General features: G+C 48.9%; 1 protein-coding gene across 1 annotated transcript; it reads left to right on the forward strand.

Moving 5' to 3' along the window:
• Positions 1-17,124: 17,124 nt before the first annotated feature.
• LEP (leptin) lies at positions 17,125-20,035 on the forward strand. Its single transcript, XM_037519930.2, has 2 exons — positions 17,125-17,268; positions 19,632-20,035. The coding sequence occupies exons 1-2, from the start codon at positions 17,125-17,127 to the stop codon at positions 19,989-19,991; spliced, it is 504 nt and encodes a 167-aa protein (XP_037375827.1). The 3' UTR covers positions 19,992-20,035.
• Positions 20,036-21,596: the final 1,561 nt, after the last annotated feature.

Raw genomic sequence — 21,596 nt, forward strand, 5'->3', positions numbered from 1 at the left:
AAACAACAGGCCAGGAATGAACCCCAAACAAAATCAGATCACGTGGGTCCTCCACTATCTGTGCACCTTAGGTCCCTCATCTCACCCTGCCTACATTTTCTCAAGTAAATTTTATACTGAGGTTCTGCAATAATGGGGCTGAAAAATGTCAGGGTGCACAAGAACTCATCCTGTACCCCTCTGGGTTCTTCGAGGCTGGCAAATAATCAAATGTGCATCAGACAAACTGGTAAGGAAAAAAAGAGTCAAGAAGAAGTTTAGTAATCTGTAGGCCTCCTGGATACGTGGGAGAGATGTAGAAAAACTGAGTAACAGGCCACTTGGCTTCAGACACCATCTTAAATAGCTTAACTAAGACAAGGGAGGTTGCAGGGAGAAAGAGCAAGGCCAGTTAGGGAACTTACCAAAGAAGGCACAGTAAACAAAGGTATGCAGGTTGAGCTGCCTTCTCCATTGAAAAGAAGAAAGATTAGGTCTTCCCAGTACAGGGAGGGAGATGCCCTTCCAGGGAGAAGTCTTTTTCAAAGCCAATCTCCATCCAGTTTCAGAGTCCCTGAAATGAAACCAATCTTTTGTCAAGGACATATTTTGGGGTGGCAGATTTTTGCTCCCCTACAAAACATTGCTGCTGATAGAAAGGGTGTGTGATTCCATAGCTTGTACCTGATGCCAGTGCCAGGAGACAGACAGTACAGTTTCACAGGGCAGCTGGTGGGACCAAGACGCATTTGGAGAACCTCCTTTTCCCAAGTACACTCTTCCATCAAGCTTTCTGAACTTGCTAGTGGCACTGTGCTCTGCCAAGGGTAGAGAAGGATGAAGATAAAATAGATGTGGATTGCGCCTACGTGCCCTGAATAGGTTGTGGCTTGGGAGTTCCGGGGCACCACGCATCTGGATACTCTGACATGGTAAGATGGCCAGCTAGGAGCCAGACCAGGCTTGCCAGAGGAGGTAGGAGTTTAACTGTCCTGGAGAAGATGAGGAGTTTAGGTAATGGGGTAGGAAATGCCTTCCTCCCAATGCCCAGCTCCAAGGAGCCCTGGGTATGACTGGAGATGGGCTCGGTGGAGGGGCACAGCACAACCAGTGGCAAACAGAAGGAAGAGGTGGGCGGTGGGTCCTGGGTCTTGCATTACTTTAGGATGTTCAAAAAGTGTGCTTGCGGTATTTTATAGCTTTTGGTTCATCTTGCTCAAGGCTTCCCAAAAGGATGCTCCAACGTACACTTCACAGGAGTAAGATGCCAGCAACATTGCCCTAAGTGCAGGGGCCTGAATGGAGGTGGAGCTTGTCATGTCAGTTCCATAAGTATTTACCCCTCAGCCCACAGTGTATAGGGTATGGGGTGCAGAGATGGGCAGACACATCTCTGCCCTCAGGGAGATCCGTCTGGTGGGAAAGTCAGCTTATATATAGCACAGTGCTCTGGGCAAACCTGGAACTCCCTAGAAGGCGAGAAGGAGGTTTCCGAGCAGGAAAGAGCGTGTCCTTTCTGATTCTTCCTCTTTGGGGTTTCTGTTCCCAGGGAGCCCTTCTCTTTCCTACAAAGTACCTGGCCCAGTCACTTTTTCTTCAGCCTAGGGGGAATTTCCAAGGTGCTTAGTGGCTTCTGCCCAGCGCCCTGAAGTGCTACAGCTGGGCCTTCCCATGCCCATGGGCAGAAAAGCTGGCACAGGAGGGGTGGGTATTTCATCCAGGAAACCCTGAGAGAAGGCACCCAAGGTCTTAAAATATGCATTTCTATTCACCCAGCTTTAAGAAATGATCCTAAAGAAGTAAGCATGAACATTTACAGAGATTTATCTATAAGATTACACATGAAAACATTGTTTATAAGAAGAAAAAAATCATCAAAAACGATATAAATTTTTAACTGTAGGAGACTGGTTAAAAATTTATGGCATAATCACATAATGCCAGTCTTATAAATTACATCAGGGAAGAATATTTAATGACATGAAAAGAAAGTTGGAAATAATTGAAAATATCACTTTGCAAAACAGTAGATACTGTCTGATCCTATTTATGATAGATAAAATATTTATATATGTATATAGATACAAAGAAGAGAGAGAAGTTATAGAAACTGTTTCTATAAAAAATAGAAAGATTAGTGATTTCGGGGTAGTGGAATTATAAGAAATTGAAATGGTCTTCTCTGAATGTTTCTACAAGGAATGTATGATACTTAGATAATCAGAATGGAAGATACTATTTTTTAAAGTGGCATCTCCCCGGGCACAGGACAGTCTCTCACACTTGAGACTCATCAGATGGGAGTTGGGTGCAGGGAGCTGGGAGCCACACTCTTGAGGGCAGACCTGGCCCAGGAGGTTCCTCTGGAGCTCCTGGGTGCTGGAGCCCGCTCCTCAGCCACACAATGTTGCACTGGGCAACACCACACAGATAAAGAAACGGGAGTCGTGGAGCAGGCTACATAATGCAGGATGCTGCTGAAGAGCAAGAGCCTGGCCTTTTTATTGATAGAAGAATCATACAGCATCAGTTGTGAGAGGAAAGTGGAAAAAAGGAAAAGGAGCAGAAAGTAACTAGAAAATGTGCTGATGTCATTCAGGTATTGTGAGCTGCTCTCCAGGCACTTTTCATCTGCTTGATGACTCGGTATTGTAATTGAGATCAAACCCTAGTTCCCCAGCCATGGTTTCAATCTTACTGACAAGGCGTTCCACTGATCAGCTTCTGGGGTCCCTTGTTATACATCCGTCCTCAGGGCCCCCCTACCTCCCCCCTCTTGGGCATTCCTGGTCATACCCCGTGATGTATAACCTTCCCAGCGTGACCCAGCTTTGTGCTCTTGACTGATTTGAAAGGCACCTTGCAGGGTTGGACTCTTGTACCTAACTGCCCAGGCTGTTCTGACCTTACCTAGGATTTAGAACTGTAGGTAACAAAATGATGGCCAAACAGACCACTGAGGATTAGCAGACCCACAACACAGAAGGCCTTGCTACAGGACAAATGTCTTTCATGGTCTTGTCTCAGCCCTGGGCCCCAGTACAGGCCAGAATGGGGCAACAGGAAATCAGGCCCCATGTTGCAGAAGAGCAGGATGGATGAATTTTTCTGTCTGCTGTGTTCCACTCAACTGAGAGGGCACACATGACACCTTCCCACCCTCACTACTCAGCCTATAAGAACCCAGTGACCTCTTCAGGGAACCATCTAGACTAATCCCACACGCAGTGTCCTTGTTCTAATTAATTAACATGTATAGAGTGGCTACTGGATCTCTTACTGTAATAACCCACATTATCCTCGCGTGAGAGCTGGTATGGTAATGCTCTTGTAACAGATGAGGAGAGGGAGGCAGACAGAATGGAAATCACATACCCAAAGTCCCAGACTAGTAAATGCAGAGATAAGATGTCCTCAGGGCCAGCCCTCAGAGACACTACACCATACAGTCCCTCTGGAAACAATAGATGTCACAGGTTTCCAAGGTGATTTTGTGTTGTTCCCAATTTTTTTCTAGAAGACTGTGTGCATGCGTCCTTGAGGGTATGAGCCATACCTTCATGCTTGTGGTATCTCTAGGTACCCAACACATGCTGATGCCACAGTGATGGGGGGCCGAGGCACTGGGCACTCACCATCTTCACTGCTCCAGCTGGGACACGTGAGCATATCCTACCCAGCTAGATTTAGCTGCTGAAGGTGTGTTGGCCATTGGTTATGCACGTGATCTAGTAAAACAAGGGACAAACATTGGCTGGAGACTCAGAAGGCTTAGGATGTGTTAGATTTCAGTCTTCTGTAGGATTGAAGGCTTTCTGCTACTTTTCCCAAGCATCCTCCAAACACCTATTCAGCCCCAGATTCTGGAGGAGGCTCCAGGTCTACCCTAGATCATGCCCTGAGTCCTTCCATTCGAACGGGAAGGGGAGATTAGGGCAGATGAGGCACATACAGCCCAGATGGTGAAGTCAACCTCTTGGTTGCCATTTCTTCAGCGTTTCCAGGCTGGATTCCAACCCAGGCTTGAAGAGGCTGTTACCAAACCTGGGCAAATCCGCACAACCATATTAACAAGGCTTACCTCAGTGTGGTGGCATGAGGGATGGCTTTCTTTGTGGCTTTGCTTCTTTGCATTTTCTAATTTTCTGCATCAAATATGATTTTTTTGGTGATTAAATAATTCAAGGAAGTGAAAAGTCACTGTTCTTGCTGTGTTCTTCACAGGGCTCTGTCCCCAACCTGCTGGAGACAGCGAAGCTCCAAGTACCCCTCTATTTCATGTGGCTTCCCCAGAGCTCATCTGATCATTACACCAGCAAATCCCCATACCCACCCTGCACACTAATCTGCTCAAAACCTTGCAGATTATATAGCATTTCTCAGGCTTGGGTCTGCAGGTGCCCACAGCCCAGAGTTCCTGAGAAGTCATCTTTCTGGTCTTTGAAGGTGACCGCTGGAGCCACATCTCTGACCATGGCCCCTCACCTGGATGTCTTCTCCAACTCACTGCTGGAATCTCCCAGCCAGATGTCATAAACGATCACATTCACAGCAAGGATCTTTGTGCCCCCTTCCTGGCTCCCCTCCAGATTCTGTCTCCTCCCCAGTTTCTCCACCAGCAGCACAATCATTGAGCTCTAGGTGGGAGAGTTTATGAAACAAAGGTGCTCTGTCCTCCTAGAAGGGCTGGTGCTCTTTTCTTCAAAATGTCTCTTGGCTCTTGCCTTCCTCTGTCTCCCTGAATCATGCAGCTGCTCTTTTAGTCCAATCTGTAGGCCTCTGGAGACCCTCCTCAATGCAGATTGAAATGGAGGCAGCTTGGAATGGCCTAGAGTCAGAACAGGGATCTAACCTCTGTATGCTTTTCCTCCCCCTCAACAGGGCACCACCAGTTGCTCCACAAAGCACAGGGATCTGGAAACCACCTTCAGATTCTGGCACACCCACACAAGTCTGGGTGATGGGTGATGCCAGAACTCCCCAGCGACATCTGCTCAGAACCCCAGGGGCCTTTTTAACTAATGTATGTAATGTTGCCACTTGCAGGGCAACTAAGTCTGTCAGCCATTTTGAATCTCAAGTTCCCATTGTGGAGATAAGATCTGCTCTTCCCCTTTTTGTGGGTTACTATTAAAATCAAATGAGATCATGAATCTTTTACTTTGAAAAAGAAAAATCTGTATTCAAATTTAAAAGGCTAGAATTATCTTGTTTTTAAGTTGTAAAGGTGGTCAGCGTTCAAACAAAAAAGGATTTTTAAGTTTTAGCATTTAGTAACAAGGTTAAATCTATCAACAGTTTAATACACCATACCTGGAAATAGCCAGCATGACTTGTGGAACCAAGAGCCATTTCTCCTCACCTTCCAAGTTCAGGGGACCCCAGTTCTTTCAGGTTAGGACAGAGCTTCCATTCTTGTGCCCTGATCTATCCCAGTCCCAGGGGCAGAGCTGTGATTGGTCTGATTAATTGGTAATCACATTCCATTTGGCCAGCGATTTGGCATATGTCAAAGAACTAACTGGTCCATGAGAAATCAGGGAACATGTGACTTCCCTCCCATGACTTGACACGGAATTTCGAGTATAGGACAAGGATGTGAGGACATGATGCCTATTTCACTTGTAGCCACAAAACAGTATGCCCAGGACGTGAAGGAAGGATAGCAGATGAGGAGAAACAGGCTTCTTGAGCTGCCACCCCCAGGCTTCTGGTTATCAGAGATAGAACTAAGGGTTGATAATGCTTAAGTTGCCGTTACTTGCTCCCAATTGCAGATAGATTTTATTTATTTATTTTTGCATAGAAGAACTGGGGTGTAGGCCAGAGGTGCAGAGGGTAAGAAGATGCACCAAAGACAGAGTGGGGTGCAGAACAGGTGGGTCTACTGAAACACACTGCTGAGGGGAGCAGCAGGCAAGACAGGAGAGGCGCTCCAGAAGGCTCAGCAAACTGGCCAGGGATCAAACTTAGGCCTTAAGGTGGTAGCACTGAGATTTAACCCCTAGGCCAACAGGGAGGCCTGAAATTGGTGTAATCTTTAAGGAATGTAAGTTATCAATATATTTCTATTTTGAATGCACATACTCTTTGACTCAACAAATTCTCCTGATCAGAATTTCTCCCACATACATTCTCACACAGTGTGCAAACAAGTATTCTTAAATATATTAATTGCAACATTCTATATGTAATAATATGGGTAGATTGACTAGGGTGCACCCATAAAATGAAATATATGCTGACTTTAAAAGATCGTTGCAAAGGGACTATGATGTCTGTTTCTGGGTGATTTGGGGGTGGGAGAATTATGAGGGGAGAAATCAAATATTGTAGAAAATGAACAACAATGTAAGAAAATAAAAATTAATTAATAAAAAATTGTATACTAGATATAGTAAGTAAAAGAAATGAGTTTAATAATGGTTGAAATTGAATGTGGGTTACAAGCATTTTCTTGTAAATGTATTATGAAGATTTGAAATTTTCCAATATAAAAAAAAAATTAAAGGCAAAGGGCAGAGACAGTAGAGTGAAGATGATGACATCATTTGTGTGGATTTTTTTTTTTTTTAAGAAAATAGACATATGAAGGCTAGAACAAGAGTGCTCATGGAAAGACACACCACAAACTGTAACAAGAGTTACTTTCAGGGTGGGAAGGAAGCTTGGAGGAGACTGAGTTCTTATATTTCTTTCTCCATTTTAAATTTTAAAAGAAAATAATATTTTGTCATATAATAATTTTTATTTTAAAATATAATAATTTCTCAATCAACCAAATGCAAAAAAATAGGTAGGGGATAGATGGCAGACAGACAGACAGGGAGCAGACAGTCCGCATCCTGATGACAGGGTCTCAGGAACTGCTGCTTGGTGTTCACACCATAACCCAGTGCAGTGAGTTCCCCGGAATAGGTAAGGCTGGAACAGGTCACCCAAGGGCAAACAGAGACCCCTGCAAATAAGCTAAATTTCTACTGAGAGTCACAGACCAAGGATGGTAAGGACGAGGAAAAGTTAAATGTCAAACACAATTTTCATGGGAGGTAAACCATTTCTCCTGAACTCACAATTCCATGGTAGATATGTTTTTAAAAACAGTAAAGCAAAGAGAGATTAAAGATCATTCGTAATCCCACCTCTTGTAGTGACAGCATGTATTTTGGTGTGAATGTGCAAGCTCAGAAAACACAGGCCATTTTGTAATCTGATTCTATCCAGTTCACAAAATGTAATTATTTTCCACATAATCAAATGTTATTTTACAACATAGTTATTAATGTGTTCACATTATATGAATGTGGCTTTTAAATCATCTCACCGATTTCCTATGTTGGGCATTTAGTTGGTTTCCTACCTTTTTGGTGGTGCTGTAATTATAAATCATTAAAGTGCTAACAATTTCTGACTTCCACAAATATATAGCACCATTTCCTTTCCCCCTTCCTTTGATTAAACAATTATTAATTAAGAACAAAGCAACCAGTTTCAAACAAAGCAACTATAAAAGACATTGCTGAGCTGTTTGGGGGAATGTGAAAGGAGACTAGTTCGTCCCCGGAGTTAGGAATGACCGTGTGTGATCATGGAAATGCTTCCTCATTTTTTAGACGTACACACGGAATGTTTAAGGATGAGATGTCATAACGCTTGCAATTTGCTTTAAAATATTTTAGCCATCATATAAATGAAGCAAATAAAAATTGTTCAGTCTGGGTGATGGATATACTGCCTGCTATGCTGTAAGGTTGAAATTTTCATTAAAAAAATGTCTTAAAAAGCGAAATACTTTGTGCCAGGCACTGGGATGTGACTAGAGCGACAGCCATGAACAAAACAGACCCTTGCTGTCCTGGAGGAGCACCCAGCCTTTGGGGAGCACCTTTCCACTAGGACGTTTCCAAAGCAAAGCCTCGGTGTCCCCGGGAGCTGAGCGCGCCGGGCTCGCCTTCACAGCTTCCTTGCTGGGCGCGAGCGCGCTCCGTGGCTCCGGGACGAGTCTCCTCACAAGCAGGGGCCATGCGTCTCCCGGAGTCGCCACCGCGGAGACCACCCAAGCCTTGGAACCCGAGTTTGTGGCGCCGGCGCCAGCGTGGAGTGGAAGCAGACCCACCCACCCCCTTTCCAGCAGACCCTCCCGCCAAGCCCAGGGCCGTCGGGGGCAGCCGCCCCGCAGTGCTGGCCGCGCTGGTCTCAAGACCAGGGCGCCGTCGGGGCCCCTCTCTGGCCCCGCGTCCCCCGCCGCGCGCCTCGCCGCCCCGAGGCGAGTCCTGACGCCGCAGAGGACCTCGGGGATTTCTCGTTCCTGCCAGACGCCCCCAAACTTTCGGGCCCTACCCGAGGGGGCGCGCGTGGCTCCTGGCGCAGCCCAGTCCCTCCCTTAACGGCCGCGCAAGGGGCGCCCAGCGCTCCCAGGCCCCGTGGCCGCCCGCCCGACGCTGCCCCGCTGGGCGGGGCGGGAGCTGGCTGGCGCTCGGGGTGTGCGGGGGGCCTGCCCGGCTGTTGCGCAAGTTGTGCTGGGCAGCTATAAGAGGGGCCGGCAGGCATGGAACCCCGGAGGATCTGCGGCGCCAGCAGCTGCGAGGTAAGGCCCGGGCGCGCTCCTTGCTCCCTCTCTGCTGGTCTTTCTTGGCTGGCAACAGCCCCCCACTCCAGCCCCATTCCAGGGAAACTGAGGCTGGCAAAGGGCAGGGCAGTGGCTTGATTCTGAGCGCTGGTAGCTTTGAGGGAAGGGTTCTGGGAGCCGTGTTTTGGGTTCTGTGCTGGTGCCCACGGGGTAGGAATCTGTGTTCACAAGCCAGCCGGCACCCCAGGAGGCAGTCAGGGCCGCCAGCCCCACTGCTAGGATGCTGTGGACATTCCCCCGGCAGATCCTCAAAGAGCGGGGTACTCCACTCCCATTTGGAGGGGATGAAGTTGTGGCTGTGGGAGGACATGGCTATGGTCAGGCTCAGTTTCTGAGGCGCGATGGAGGTAGCCTTGCAGGTAGGACTTCAGGCATCATTTTCAAGCCAGGTGCTCATCTGAATGGCAGGGACCGTGTCAGGCCTTGGCCTGGAAGTAGGGCTGGAGAGAGAAATTGTCTGGAAGACCTAAGTCACCCAGAGAAATAGTGCCGGGTCCCAACCACCTCTGACCTCAAAGCCATGAGAACTGCCTTCATCACAGGGGTAAACAGGGTTTCTCTGGGGTGACAGAACAGCAAGTCATGGCCAGTGCATGCTGTTACTGGCCCCAGGTGAGACCAGCCAGACCCCCGTGGCCTGCCTTCTGTCAAGGTGTGCTTCAGTTCTCACTGCGGGCGTGGGGCCTTTACCCTCCAGTTTCAATACGGTTAGATCCCCGGGAGACCAGTGGATAGGTTAGGTTGTCTTTTGCAAATCGTGGCTTTGGAGGGGAGGAGCTGAATCATTCCTGCAGGGAAGGTGTCTGGGGGGGAGGCAGGGCAGAGGACAGGGGCTTAAAGACACCAGCTGCACAAGCTCAGTGACTCCGCTGTGCAGCAATCGACCTCTGCCAGCGCCTGCAGGTTCCTTCGGTGGACTCCGAAGTGGACCGTGCTCCGCCGGCTCTCTGGCAAGAGAGACCCAGGCTGATCCGCAGGGCCAGAACAGCCACTCCCATGCCAGCGCCCTCATGAAGGAAAGGTTGCTCTGGTCTCACTTCTCTCCTTTAGGTGATGGGAGAAGGCCAGAGAAAAAGTGGATGTTTTTAGCTTCTTTCCTTTTCAAGCAGTTGAGGACATGGGGCCCAGGGAAACATTCCCATGTTGGCCAAAGGAGTGTCCTTCTCACATTTTGCACATCTTATGCCCAAAAATAACTCTTCTTGGTATTTGGGGGAAATACTTTCCTCCCCCCTCAGTTCCAGGAAATGGCTCCAAGCACCAAGGACAGAGCCAGGGAAATTGCACTGGATTCCTGCGCGTGGCCCCGGGCAGATGCCTCTGTAGCTGAGTGGGCCTGCCAGGTGCAGAGGTGGCCACGGGGGAGATCTCTCCTCATAGAACCTGGGTCATTGTGCCTGCCACACCCAGGGGGAAGTGGGATTCAGGGAGCTAGAAGGAGCTCAGGGAGGCAGAGTCCTCGGGGGTGTGCAGCCTTGAAGGGCATGCATGTGACTGAGAGGAGTCAAGCCAGATCCCCTGCAGCCAGTCCCCAGTAGACCCTGTCCCCACGGCGTAGGAGTCCAGCTCGTCCTGGCCTGCCAGGGGAGCACCTGGAATTCTTTGTCCATAAGTTTGTCTCAGAGAAACAGAAAGAACGGTTGTTTCTGCCCGTGAAACAATATAGTAGATGCCAGGGACGGGATGTGGTCATCCTTTGCTCTTATTCCACGTGTGACCACAGGTATGTCCTGCTTCTCAGAAAACTGCAGCCTGCAGTCCCCCTGCTCAGCATGTCAGCTTTCTGGAGCTGAGTCCATGATCGATGTCGAGATCGCATTGATCCCAGAGTCTAGTCTCCATCTGTGTGCTGTGCATGTTGTGGTTGTACTGGGGCAGGGACAGGAAGGGGGTACCCAGGAGAAAAGCCATCGGGAGCAGGAGGGGCAGAGCAGAGGTGACCCGGAGCACAGGGGCAGGAACCAGTCTGAAAGTGGGACCCAGGCAGGGGCCACCAGGGTGATGGTCAAGGCGTAGCAGAACTCAGGAAGCTGAAGGGCATCAGACCCGAGTGGCGCTGTGGTGGACACAGGAGGTGTGGGAAGATGACCAAGGTCCCCACAAAAGGGAGGCCTGGACATCAAAGCATCACCTTGTCTTCACTAGATAACTTCCCAGGAATTCCTGCTGTGCAAAGTGAATTCTAGGATCTGACTTTAGGATGGGAATGGAAGAACCATCACAGAGGTAGAGTAACCTGGGGAGACAATGAAGATCAGGGATGGGAACTGTGTGATTCATTCAACAAATATGTAGAGAGCAGCCCCTGCTCTGCACCAGGTGGTGCTTGGGTGACATTGGAACCGTGGCTTACCCACCCGCACCCGGCAGGCCTCACTAATTGATCACGGCGCTCTCTCCCTCTGATCTGGTCGCAGCTTCAGATTCCCCTCCATACGGCACTCCAGGGAGCTGCTGAAAACTGATTGGAGTTGACATGGAAATTGAAATCTATTAGTTATCCCTAACGGGATCAGATCTAAAGGTAGTTTCTAGTGAGCAGGGAGAATAAAGCCCGCACATCAAGCATGTGAATGTGATTTCTCAAAAGAGGCTCTTGGTTGCAAGTAAGAGAAAACCCCTCTTGCTAGCTCAGTGTTTTCAAACTGTGTATTGCAACTGACAGCGACTCTCGAAAGTACGTCACCTACAGTTAAGGGTAAGCTGTATTTCGGGACACTTGTTTACCTTCCATGTGTCTATGTCTGCTGGATGAAAAATATATACATTCAGAAAGATGAAAGTTACTCAAGTATATGTGGAAAAGAGTGTCCCTCAAGGACAAGGCGGGCCATTAAGCCTCATAAAAACCCAGCACTAAAAAGGTCAGGAACCAGCAAAGCCAGGAGGGCCACAGGCCGTGACCATAACCGACCTCTCAGGAGCTAGACAGACCTGTTCTCTCCGCTGCTCCCTGCATGTGAGACCAGCCCAAGCTACACAGTCCCCAGCAGAGACACACGGTGCTACTTTACTCCTGGGAAAATTGCTAATTGACCCATTTGGGGGCTGGAGGTGGAAGGAAGAGGAAAGAGCCAAAGAGGAACATTCTAGGTGTCTTGCAAACATGACCTCTGGGGCATGACCCCCCTCCCCCCCAGTGCTCCTCCTATATGTGGGATCAAGCCCAGGGCAGTCTGACTTTCCACCCACACACACTTTACCCTTCTAGCACACTCAGTTTTCCCACATCCACCTTGGCTAACCCCGGCTCCACACTGTCCCTTTGCCCTGGAATGCCCTGCTTCCCCTCTTCCCCTAGGAACTCCTGTCCTGAGGGTCTCCTTTCAAATTCTGCCTCCTTTGCAAAGGTCTCTCACCACCGCAGAGTCACCCTCTTCCTCTGTGTTCCTGGCTCCTATGCTTCCCTGGTCCTACGCTCCTTCCCTTGTAACTTTCACCAGGTTGTGTTCAAATGAGTGTCCAAGCTCCTGTCTGTGCCACTGGACTCTGAGTGACTTAAAGGACCAGGATCCATTCTTCTCTATTTCCCCCCTTGTCCTTTCTTTATTCTCATCTTGCTTCCAACCTGGAGTTATGGAGGAAGGGAAGAGAGGAAAGCATGGGCTCACCATTCTTGTATAGACAAGCTCCTAAATGTTCAAAACCCTTTAGAAGCTTCTAGTGAAAAAAGGCTTTGTAGCTGCAAGCAAATAGCTGCTTCTCTCCTCCCCACTGCTCCCCTTTTCAACAATCTCTACTCACTCCTGCCTGTGGCTCCACCAGGCACTCCTGGGTCTACCTCTGCACCCTGTCTTTCTGCACCGAGACTCTTAATCCCGACTGTCAGCTAGACAGGTCCACCTGGGGGCCCACCACTACCAGCAAATCAGCATGTCCTGAATCCTCATTCCCAGTTTCCACCTCCAGTCTTGTCACCTGGGCTGATGGCAGTGACCTGGGAGTGGTCAGGCTCCTCACTTCCACTCAGAGCCAGCCCCTCCCTCCCTGCCAGTTGTGCCCCACACCTCCTGAGCTCAGCAGCGTGCTCTGCAGCCTCTGTGCCCTCTGCCACACTGGGCACAAACCCAGTGTGGCATCTCAGTCCCTCGCTTCCATCTTCACAAACCCGATTCTTCCCCACTCTCGGGCCCTTATCAGATGCCACCTCCAAGATGCTGCCTTGATTGCTAGGCACAAGATAGCAGTGAAAACAGCTCCTGTGTGTCATAAAGCTGGCCCTTGACATGTATTATCTCATCCCCCACAACGATCACAGGTGGGAATTGCGATTTTTATCATTTAGCATTTTATAACTAAGAAAATTGAGAGTCAGACGTTAGCTAACTTTCCCAAGGCCCTATCTTCCAACTCCAGCAGTTCTGTGGGCTCTGGAGTCCTTCCTTTACACATGGTGCTCTCCCCTGAGCTACCAAGGCATTTTGCCTGGTTAGTAGTTCTTCCCTGCACTGTAGATTACATAAATTCTTTTTTTTTTTTAATTACATAAATTCCTAAGCCAGCTCTTTACTTTTATTTTTAACAAGTAATATGTGTAAACAGATGACAACATCAAACACCTCATTAACTGAGTTTCCTGGGAAACCACCAGCCTTCAGCCCCGGCTCTCCCCAAGCCTGACCCCTCTTGCCTGTGGCCCTGGGTCTCCATCTGTGTCTGGCTCATGGCAGACGATCAATACACGTTAGCTGTCATCCACCAAATAGATGAGTAACCATAGGCGTCAGGGGTGAAGCTGGAAGAGGTCGTGTTTGGCGTCTGGGGTTATCCCGCCCGTCCCCTGTCTTCTAGCCATTCCCCCAACCCTTCTCAGGCTCTGGCGGGCACCACCCAGGTACCCACAAGTGAACCTGGGAATACTCCATGTCCACTCTTTTCTGATGTCCATGTCTTGGTATGTAAGTTGTTAGCACAAGTTTTGCTGTATTTAGTAGAGACCTAAAATAACAATGGCTTAATCAAGACAAAGGTTAAGTCTTTGTCACTTACAGCACAAGTCCAGAGATTCGCAATCTAAGGCCTTTGTGGAACAGAGGTAACTGTGCACGTTGTCCCCAATACGATTCCATGAAACCCTAGCACAGGCGGAGAGGCTGGGGTTAGGACCCGAGGCATCAGTGGTGGGCTCTGCCTTACGAGCTATATCTCTGGACAAGACACTTATCTCCCTTTAAGCGTCGGCTTCCATTCGTAAAATGGAACTAACATCACCTGGCCCAAAAAGGTGAATGCGATGCCTCTGTAAAGCACACATGCACTGCCCCCTGCATGTGTGCTGAGGGTGGCAGTGGAGGGGGTGAGCTTGTTGTGAGTTGTGTAATTGCTGGACAGGGTTTGAAAGGCTGGGCAGCACTACCTGGAGCCAACCCCAAGTGAAGCATGTGGCCTGTTGCCTCCCCTGGGCCATCTCCACAGAGCGCCTGGTATTTCTGGGTCTTGCCCCAGCAGCACAAGACTGAGTCTCATCCTCTTCTAGAATCCGTGTGTTAATGACACTCTCCTCCCCGAGAGAATGCATTACCAGATTTTCCCCTGTCACAGCTGCTCTCACATAATGGTGAGCCTGGAATATCCAAATGGGAAAACAATGTTATAAGCCCCCTCACCACTGATAATTTGCTCCTGTGGAGGCTAAAAATAAATTGGTGTTTCTTGAAAAGTGAAATTGAGATGCCATTGCTGAGTGAGCCTGCCTAGGAGGACAGGCAGGTGGGAGAGCTCCTTGGGTCCATCTGAGATAAAAGTGATGGAGAGAGGGCCTCCCTGTGGCGCAAGGGGTTAGGACGCAACCTATGAGGCTGTCTGCAGCCACTGTAGCACGAGTTCGATCCCCGGCCAGGGAGCTACCCTTATGGCACAGCAGACCTCTCCTAACTTGCCCGCTGCTCCCCTCAGCAGTGTATTTCAGTAGATCCACCTGTTCTGCTCCCCACTCTGTCTCTGGTGAATCCTCTCGCCCCCCACACCTCTGGCCAGCACCCCAGTTCTTGTATGCATAAATAAATAAATCTTTTTAAAAAAGTGATGGAGAGAACCTGATCCATAACACACATGCTCACACTAGTTGAGTTGCTAGTTGTCTCCAATATCTACTCCTCTCTTCTTGCCAAGGAATAAAATTCCCAAGTCTTTGATACAGATGAGGCTGGCCAGAAGAAAAGTTACATTTCCCGGCTTCTCCCAACTAGGTCTGGCCAGAGACTAAATCTTGCCTATTAAGTGGAAGGTGCAGCAGCTTTCACATTGGGTGTCTGTGCCTCCCCCTTTCTCATCCCTTTCCTCTAGAAAGGAGGAGGCGGCAGCTGGCACGCTGGCGCCATCTTGGCTTGTGGGGATGAAGGCCTGGCCTTAGGACTGGTGGAGGAGGGAGCTGGAGGGGCCCGTCCCTGAGGACTTTGTGGGCCCGAGATGCCATGCTGCTCCCCAAACATTTGGTGGAAATGTTTACTCGGGCAATAAGCAGTGAATAGAGGGAGTTTTAACCCTTGAAGAGTGAAAATTAGCACAAAGATATCTGAAGTGCCTAATCTTGAATTACTTAGTATTTTTCTTTTTTAAAGATTTATTATTATTTTTTATTTATTTATACAAGCACTGGGCACAGTCAGAAGCGCGGGAGGGTGAGAGAATTCACCAGAGCCAGAGCGGGGAGCAGAGCAGGCAGAAGGACCGAAGTACACTGCTGAGGGGAGCAGCGGGCGGCAGGAGAGGTCTGCGTGCCATGTGGGACCCTCCTCCGGTGGCCGGGGAGCAGCCGGGGATCGAACCGGCGCTGCAGAGGCTGCTGGCAGCTTCGCAACCCAGCGCTCAACCGCTGCGCCACCGGAGAGGCCCAGTATTTTTCTTCTATGAGGCTGATATGAGGGTACAATCCTGTAACTTTACCCTCAAGCAGGTTATTTGTTCCAAAGAATCATGTTACCAGCAACTGCCCTTTGTTGGGCCTGGGGTGGTTTGTAATTGGGGCTTCTCCTTACAGGCTAGAGACAATGGGCTGGGTAGCGGGTAAGCACCCCAGCCTTTCTGGGTTAGGCAGTCCTGTGCAGGTCTCCTGGCTCTATCTTTCCTCTGTTTGACTTTGGGTAATTTAACTCATCTTCTCGAGTATCATTTTTTCTTCTATAAAATTCAGATTAAAAAAAACCATACCTATGATCAAGCATTATAAATAATATATAAACAGACTGCTTGTTTCTATTATCTTGCCAGAACATGAATTATACTAATATTGCCACCTATGGGCAGAAAATATTTTACCTGTTTTTATCAACACCCAGATGAAGCAGGACACAGAAAGCAGAGATAAACTTTTAGCATCTCCGGAACCTTCATCCTGATATTTACTCAGATTTGATTATTATTTCAGACCCATCCACAAATACTTAGCATGGATCATTGGTCACAGACTCGAATACATTTAATGTTATTACCTTTTGCCTCATGTATCTCATCAAAACTTTGCTGCTTAATCAAGGATCTGCATATTATTAATTTTAGAATTCATGGTTCCATGACTTTGAAAGTTTCAAGCCTTCCGGGGGAACATGTTATAGGTTCTCTTCTGTCTGCAGGCCTTTGCCCCAGCTGCTTCTTGAGACATGGGGCAACCCCTTTCTACTCTAACTAATCCCTACTCAGTCTTTAATGTCTAGCTCAGCCAACACCTCTTCCAGGGAGCCCTCTTTGTGTTCCCTTGATATCTCACACTTTCTTACAAAGCTCCTGCTTCCTAAGTTAAAATGGCCTGTTTGATTGTTTATCTGTCCTTTTAAACTGTAGGCAGCTTGAGGGTAGAGAACATCTAATGTTTGACACTGGAGCCTCAATGCCTAGCACTGTGCCTGACATATTCTCAGACCTCCAATAAGTGCTGGTTGGATTCAGGCTCCCAGTGGGAGAGCAAGGAAGTAATAAAGCAAGTGATAAATGCTGTCAGGAGCTAGCACCTGGCTGCGGCGAGAGTAATGGAGAGGACAGGCAACATGATCTCTAATAATAGGGTAATAATGAGCACATTTCTCAACACCTTTAAAACTTTCGCACATGCATTATCTAATTTGATCCTCATAATAGCCTGGAGATAGGTGTATTGCAGAGGACTGCAGTTGTGCGATCTGCCTAAACTCATGCAGCTAGTCATTGTCTGGATTCAAACCAGACCTTAAAAGCCCATTCCTTTCTCTGAAGCACGAGATGAAGTCCCATCATCACCATGATGTCCATTTGCTCGAGCCCTGGCTTATTGCTCTGCGGTCCTCGGGACACTTCATCATGGTTTTATCGATCAAGCCTTGGCTCTCCCCAAGGGAAAGCATTTTATAATGTATCTCTAGATAATGAATTGTCTTTGACTCTTAGCAGCAGAGAGCTAGGGCAGAGAGCAAATCTCATTTTTATACACATCAGCTGATAATGTGGTTGGTCACAGGGCAGATGGGTATTTCCTGAGATACCAGTGATGTGCAAAGTATGTTTCCTTTGTTTTCAGGCCCAAGAAACACATCCCAGGCAGGAAAATGCGCTGTGGACCTCTGTGCCGATTCCTGTGGCTTTGGCCCTATCTGTCCTACATCGAAGCAGTGCCCATCCGAAAAGTCCAGGATGACACCAGAACCCTCATCAAGACGATTGTCACCAGGATCAGTGACCTTTCACACACGGTAGGGAGAGTCTGGGAAGATGAGGTAGAATTACGGGCTGGCCATGAAGAAACCAGGCCCTCTGAGGTTAACTGAGGCCCGTGTAGCAGAATGTAGGAGCCACCAATTCCTGCTGCCCCTCCTCGCCCTCTCCCCTCCTCACCCTCACTAGATCTGAAAGTCTAGTGTCTAAGACTAGAGGGGCGCATCGAGGTCCCCGTGTCTCATTGGCAGCTGGCGAGGCCCCAGCAGCATCCCCTCCAGGCCTCTGGGTCCCCTCTAGAATGTGTTTCTTGAGCATTCTGCCTCCTGGCACTGGACCCCAATCCTATGAAGCTTCTCCCCATCACTGCTCGTCCTGCCCTTCACAGAAGAACAAATCTACCCTCTTTCACATCAGCCCTTTGCGTGGCCCCGGGTCTTTTCTCTGGGCTCAATAGGCCTCAACCTTCTGCCATTTCCCAGAAGAGGCCTGTATTTGGAATTCAGAAGACTAAGTGTCAATATTTACACTTCTGTTAGTTCTTAAGCTAGTTCCTCCGATGTCTTTATGTCTTGGTTACATCATCGAGAATTCAACTCAGTTTTGACACTGCTTATGTAGAGATAGTGTCAGCTTCTACAAGTTTAGGGATTAATTTCCCAAGACCACCCTCCACTTCAGATGCCATCAGTAAGCCCCAGGCAAGCCCCAGGGAGTCACCTAAGCTTCTGACCAACCAGCTACAGATGGGAGGTTCCCACAGCCTCCTCCTCTGGTGTCAGGGTCCATCACAGGCCTAGATTATTATCTGTGCTTCTCACCAACTGGTTATAAATCAGAGGTTCCCAGGACACAGTTCTCAGTTTCAATTAATTTGCTAGACTGGCACATAGAACTCAGGAAACGCTTGACTCACTAGGTCATGGATTTATTATCATTCAGGAACAGTGAGTTGGAAGAGGTACACAGGGCAAGCTGGAGGCAAGATGCCCTCTTCAGACACTCCATTCTCCCTCAAATCTCCACATAGTCACCAACCTGAAAAGTCTCTGAAGCCTCTCCTTCTGGGCCTTTATGGAGTCCTCATTACAGAGGCATCATTGACTAGATCCCTGGCCAGGGGCAATGCTCCTGGGGAAGGCTGAGCTTTAGAGAACTGACGTCCTCCCATCTTGCTGAACTCTGTTCTCCCCTTGCTCCTGTACTGCAGTCAGTCTGGTCCAATTTTCAGATCCTCTTGCCTCCACTGAGGTCAGGGGCAAGGACTGACAGTTCCACCTTCTATTCCTGTTGGTTTCCCTGGCAACAAGCCCCAGGCTCAGGTGTCTCCAAAAGTTACCTTCATTAACATAGCAAAAGACACCTTTAACAGTCTTAGAAATCCCAAGACTTCTGGGGTAGCTGTGAAGCAGGGGCTTTGAATGAAGACCAAATATGTGGGGGGGGGGGGAATAGAAAAATATATTGTGGTCAACTGAATGCTCTATCTATCTATCTATCTCTGTATTTATCTGATTGATCTATCTATCTACACCCACATATCCTATAAATGACAATATCACACTTTACAAGGTCGTGATGAGATTCCATCAGATAAAGCAAGTGACCCCACATCAAAAGAATCAAAACAAAGCTTTCCTTTATTAAAAGTTAAGCAGTTGTATTTTTTTTTTGGCCCCCCAACCTTAAAAGCCAGCTCCTTCCTCCTGCATGGGCAGTCCAGAGATGTCCACCTCCTGACAGCGGCCTTGGGCATCCAGGGAGAAGTTAGAAGGCCAGAAGCAGGGCCGCTCAGGACTGAATAGTCCTGGGTATACCACAGAGAGAAACCCTTAAGGGTCCTTGTTCTCAAAAGCATCACCGGAAAGTGCCTGTGGTGGACCCAGACAGCCGGCTTGTGTGCTGCAGCTGTGGCAGGGGGTGGAGTTATTGGAGCAGAGCAGTGAAGTGAGACACTCACTGGGGGCCTGACCTTCATTCCTAAAGGGGATGAGACTTCTTGGAGATCCTGATCAGGTGGGAGGGGCCCATGGAAGTGGGAAGGAATGAGGATGACTGCAGGGTGGGAGGAGTTAGCTGCCCCTAACACCTGGGGAAGAGCTTTAACTGCATAATAAGTAGTCAGGTCTGGTTTGAAATCAGAGGCCATTGGAGAAGACAACCACCTCAGCTGGTTGGTCTAGATGGTTGGGAAGGACATGAAGACAGAAGTTTAGGAGAGCAGTTTCAAGGCTTGGCATTCACCTGGGCACAAGAAATCAGGGCCTAGACCAGATAGTGCAGAAAAGGGAAGGAAGCTGCTGGAGAGGGACCCTCCATATTCCCGGGAAAGACTGAGCTTTAGAGACTTGACTTCCCTCCTGTCTTGCTGAGCTCTTGCTCTTCCCTTCCTCCTGCACAGCAGGCAGTCTCCCCCAAGCAAAGAGTCACTGGCTTGGATTTCATTCCTGGGCTCCACCCTGTCCTGAGTTTGTCCAAGATGGACCAGACACTGGCGATCCACCAACAGATCCTCACCAGCCTGCCTCCCGGAAATGTGATCCAAATAGCTAATGACCTAGAGAATCTCCGGGATCTGCTGCACCTGCTGGCCTCTTCCAAGAGCTGCCCCTTGCCCTGGGCCAGGGGTCTGGAGACCTTGAAGAGACTGGATGGGGTCCTGGAAGCCTCACTCTACTCCACAGAGGTGGTGGCCCTGAGCAGGCTGCAGAGGTGTCTGCAGGACATGCTGCGGCAGCTGGACCTCAGCCCTGGGTGCTGAGGCACAGAAGGCTCTCTTACCCCAAGGGCCGAAGTTGAGGGACGAAACTCTGGCTTCCTGGTGTCTCCAGGAATGGACATCCTTTATCCGGGACTCTGGTCCACTTCTCACTCACTGCTCTAAGCCATTATTCCAAAGGCTCATATGAGAGTCCAAAACACAAGACCAATGATACAAACACACAATCCTGTGCCCGCCCCTCCAGCAAGCAGTGGACTGGGTCTGGGGTCCTCACAAGGCTCCAGCCTGTCCCATCTCCCCTCTCACAGCATGCTTTGGTGGGGCCCAGGGTGATTTCAGGAGGCAGAGCACAGTCTTGGATGACTGGAGCAAGCATCCATCTGTGAATTCTGGGGTGCACTGTGATGGCTACATCCACACACAGCTGGAAACTCCCAAGCAACACAAGCTGGAAGCACTTATTTATTATGTATTTTATTCTGCATGGATTTAAAGCAAAACATTGACTTTTCCAGTCTCATTAGGGTCAGCCAGGGCCAGGGTGCACCTGGGGTGCTGCATCCAGCCTGTCGATGGGCCTGGCCAAGGCAAACCCATTTTGAGTGACATGACGACCCTCAAGCTAGTTCTGTCGTAACTGCTTTTGTTTCTACTGTGACTGATTCTAGATTACAGCGTTTGCAGTGGCATTGCCCTAAGTGGATTGCCAAAGGCCAGGTTATTTTTAAAAGAAGATGAATTTGCCAGGTGTCTTATATAGCTGGGTTCACCCAGAGGTGGGGGATGTGTTAGTAGGAAGGCGAAGAATCCAGACTGTATCTTCTGAATAGCATTTGTGTGATGGGCTCTTTGCGTGGGGTGAGGTCACTTTCTCATCTTCTGCAACCACTTACTGTGGTTTTCATGAAAACACTGAAGGAGATGATTCCTTTGGGGCTTGTGGGTTTTCCCAGATGCCCATGAGGGACTGTGACTTGAAACTCAAGGCTGTTTGTGGGGGCAGCGGTGAGCTCCTCTCTTAGAGCCAACTGTTTGAAGGAGGTCTTTCTTACCAAAGAATGAGGATCTCACACTGGAGACATAAGAGCGAGGGTCTGGTGTGGACCTTGAATGTTCCAGAGTCAGCCCAGGATGGGTTTGGAACATGGCAGTGTCTCTGTTGGAGCTTTGCTGGCCAAATTGTGATTCTCATCTGACTAACTTTTGACCTACCCAAATATAGCCATGTTCCCACCCATTTAGGGTGGAATTTTATTCCAGTGGGAAAATGGATTATCCCAGTGGGAAAGTGGATTATTCCAGTGGGAAAGTGGATTCATAGACTTGGGCCTTTAGCAAGTTGATTCAAGACTGCTGAGCAAGTGCTGAGGGCCCTAGCTCAGGCCCCAGGATCACCTTTCCTGCTAGAGGTCCTGTTCAGTAGGGTGGACAAGGAGGCTTGGTTTCCACTCCTGCCATGCTGACATGGCCATCACACTGCAGGGTGGTATGTCTGGGGAAATTGACACCAAGCAATCAACTCTGTGCCCACTTCAGGCTCAGCCCTATTGGTGCTGTGGGCACAAAGCCCACCCAAGAAAGGTCCAAATGCAATCGTGCCCTCAGGGGCCTTGCTTTCCAGATGCTAAAACCTCACTCAGCAAA

Source organism: Talpa occidentalis, unplaced genomic scaffold (genome assembly GCF_014898055.3).
Source record: "Talpa occidentalis isolate TD23 unplaced genomic scaffold, MPIMG_talOcc4v2.1, whole genome shotgun sequence".
Classification (NCBI taxonomy): domain Eukaryota; kingdom Metazoa; phylum Chordata; class Mammalia; order Eulipotyphla; family Talpidae; genus Talpa; species Talpa occidentalis.

Bases quoted from the DNA above. Each gene is read 5' to 3' on its own strand.
- LEP (XM_037519930.2), top strand. From the start codon at position 17,125: ATGCGCTGTGGACCTCTGTGCCGATTCCTGTGGCTTTGGCCCTATCTG. The intron at 17,269-19,631 runs GTAGGGAGAGTC...CCTCCTGCACAG, and splicing joins TCAGTGACCTTTCACACACG to CAGGCAGTCTCCCCCAAGCA.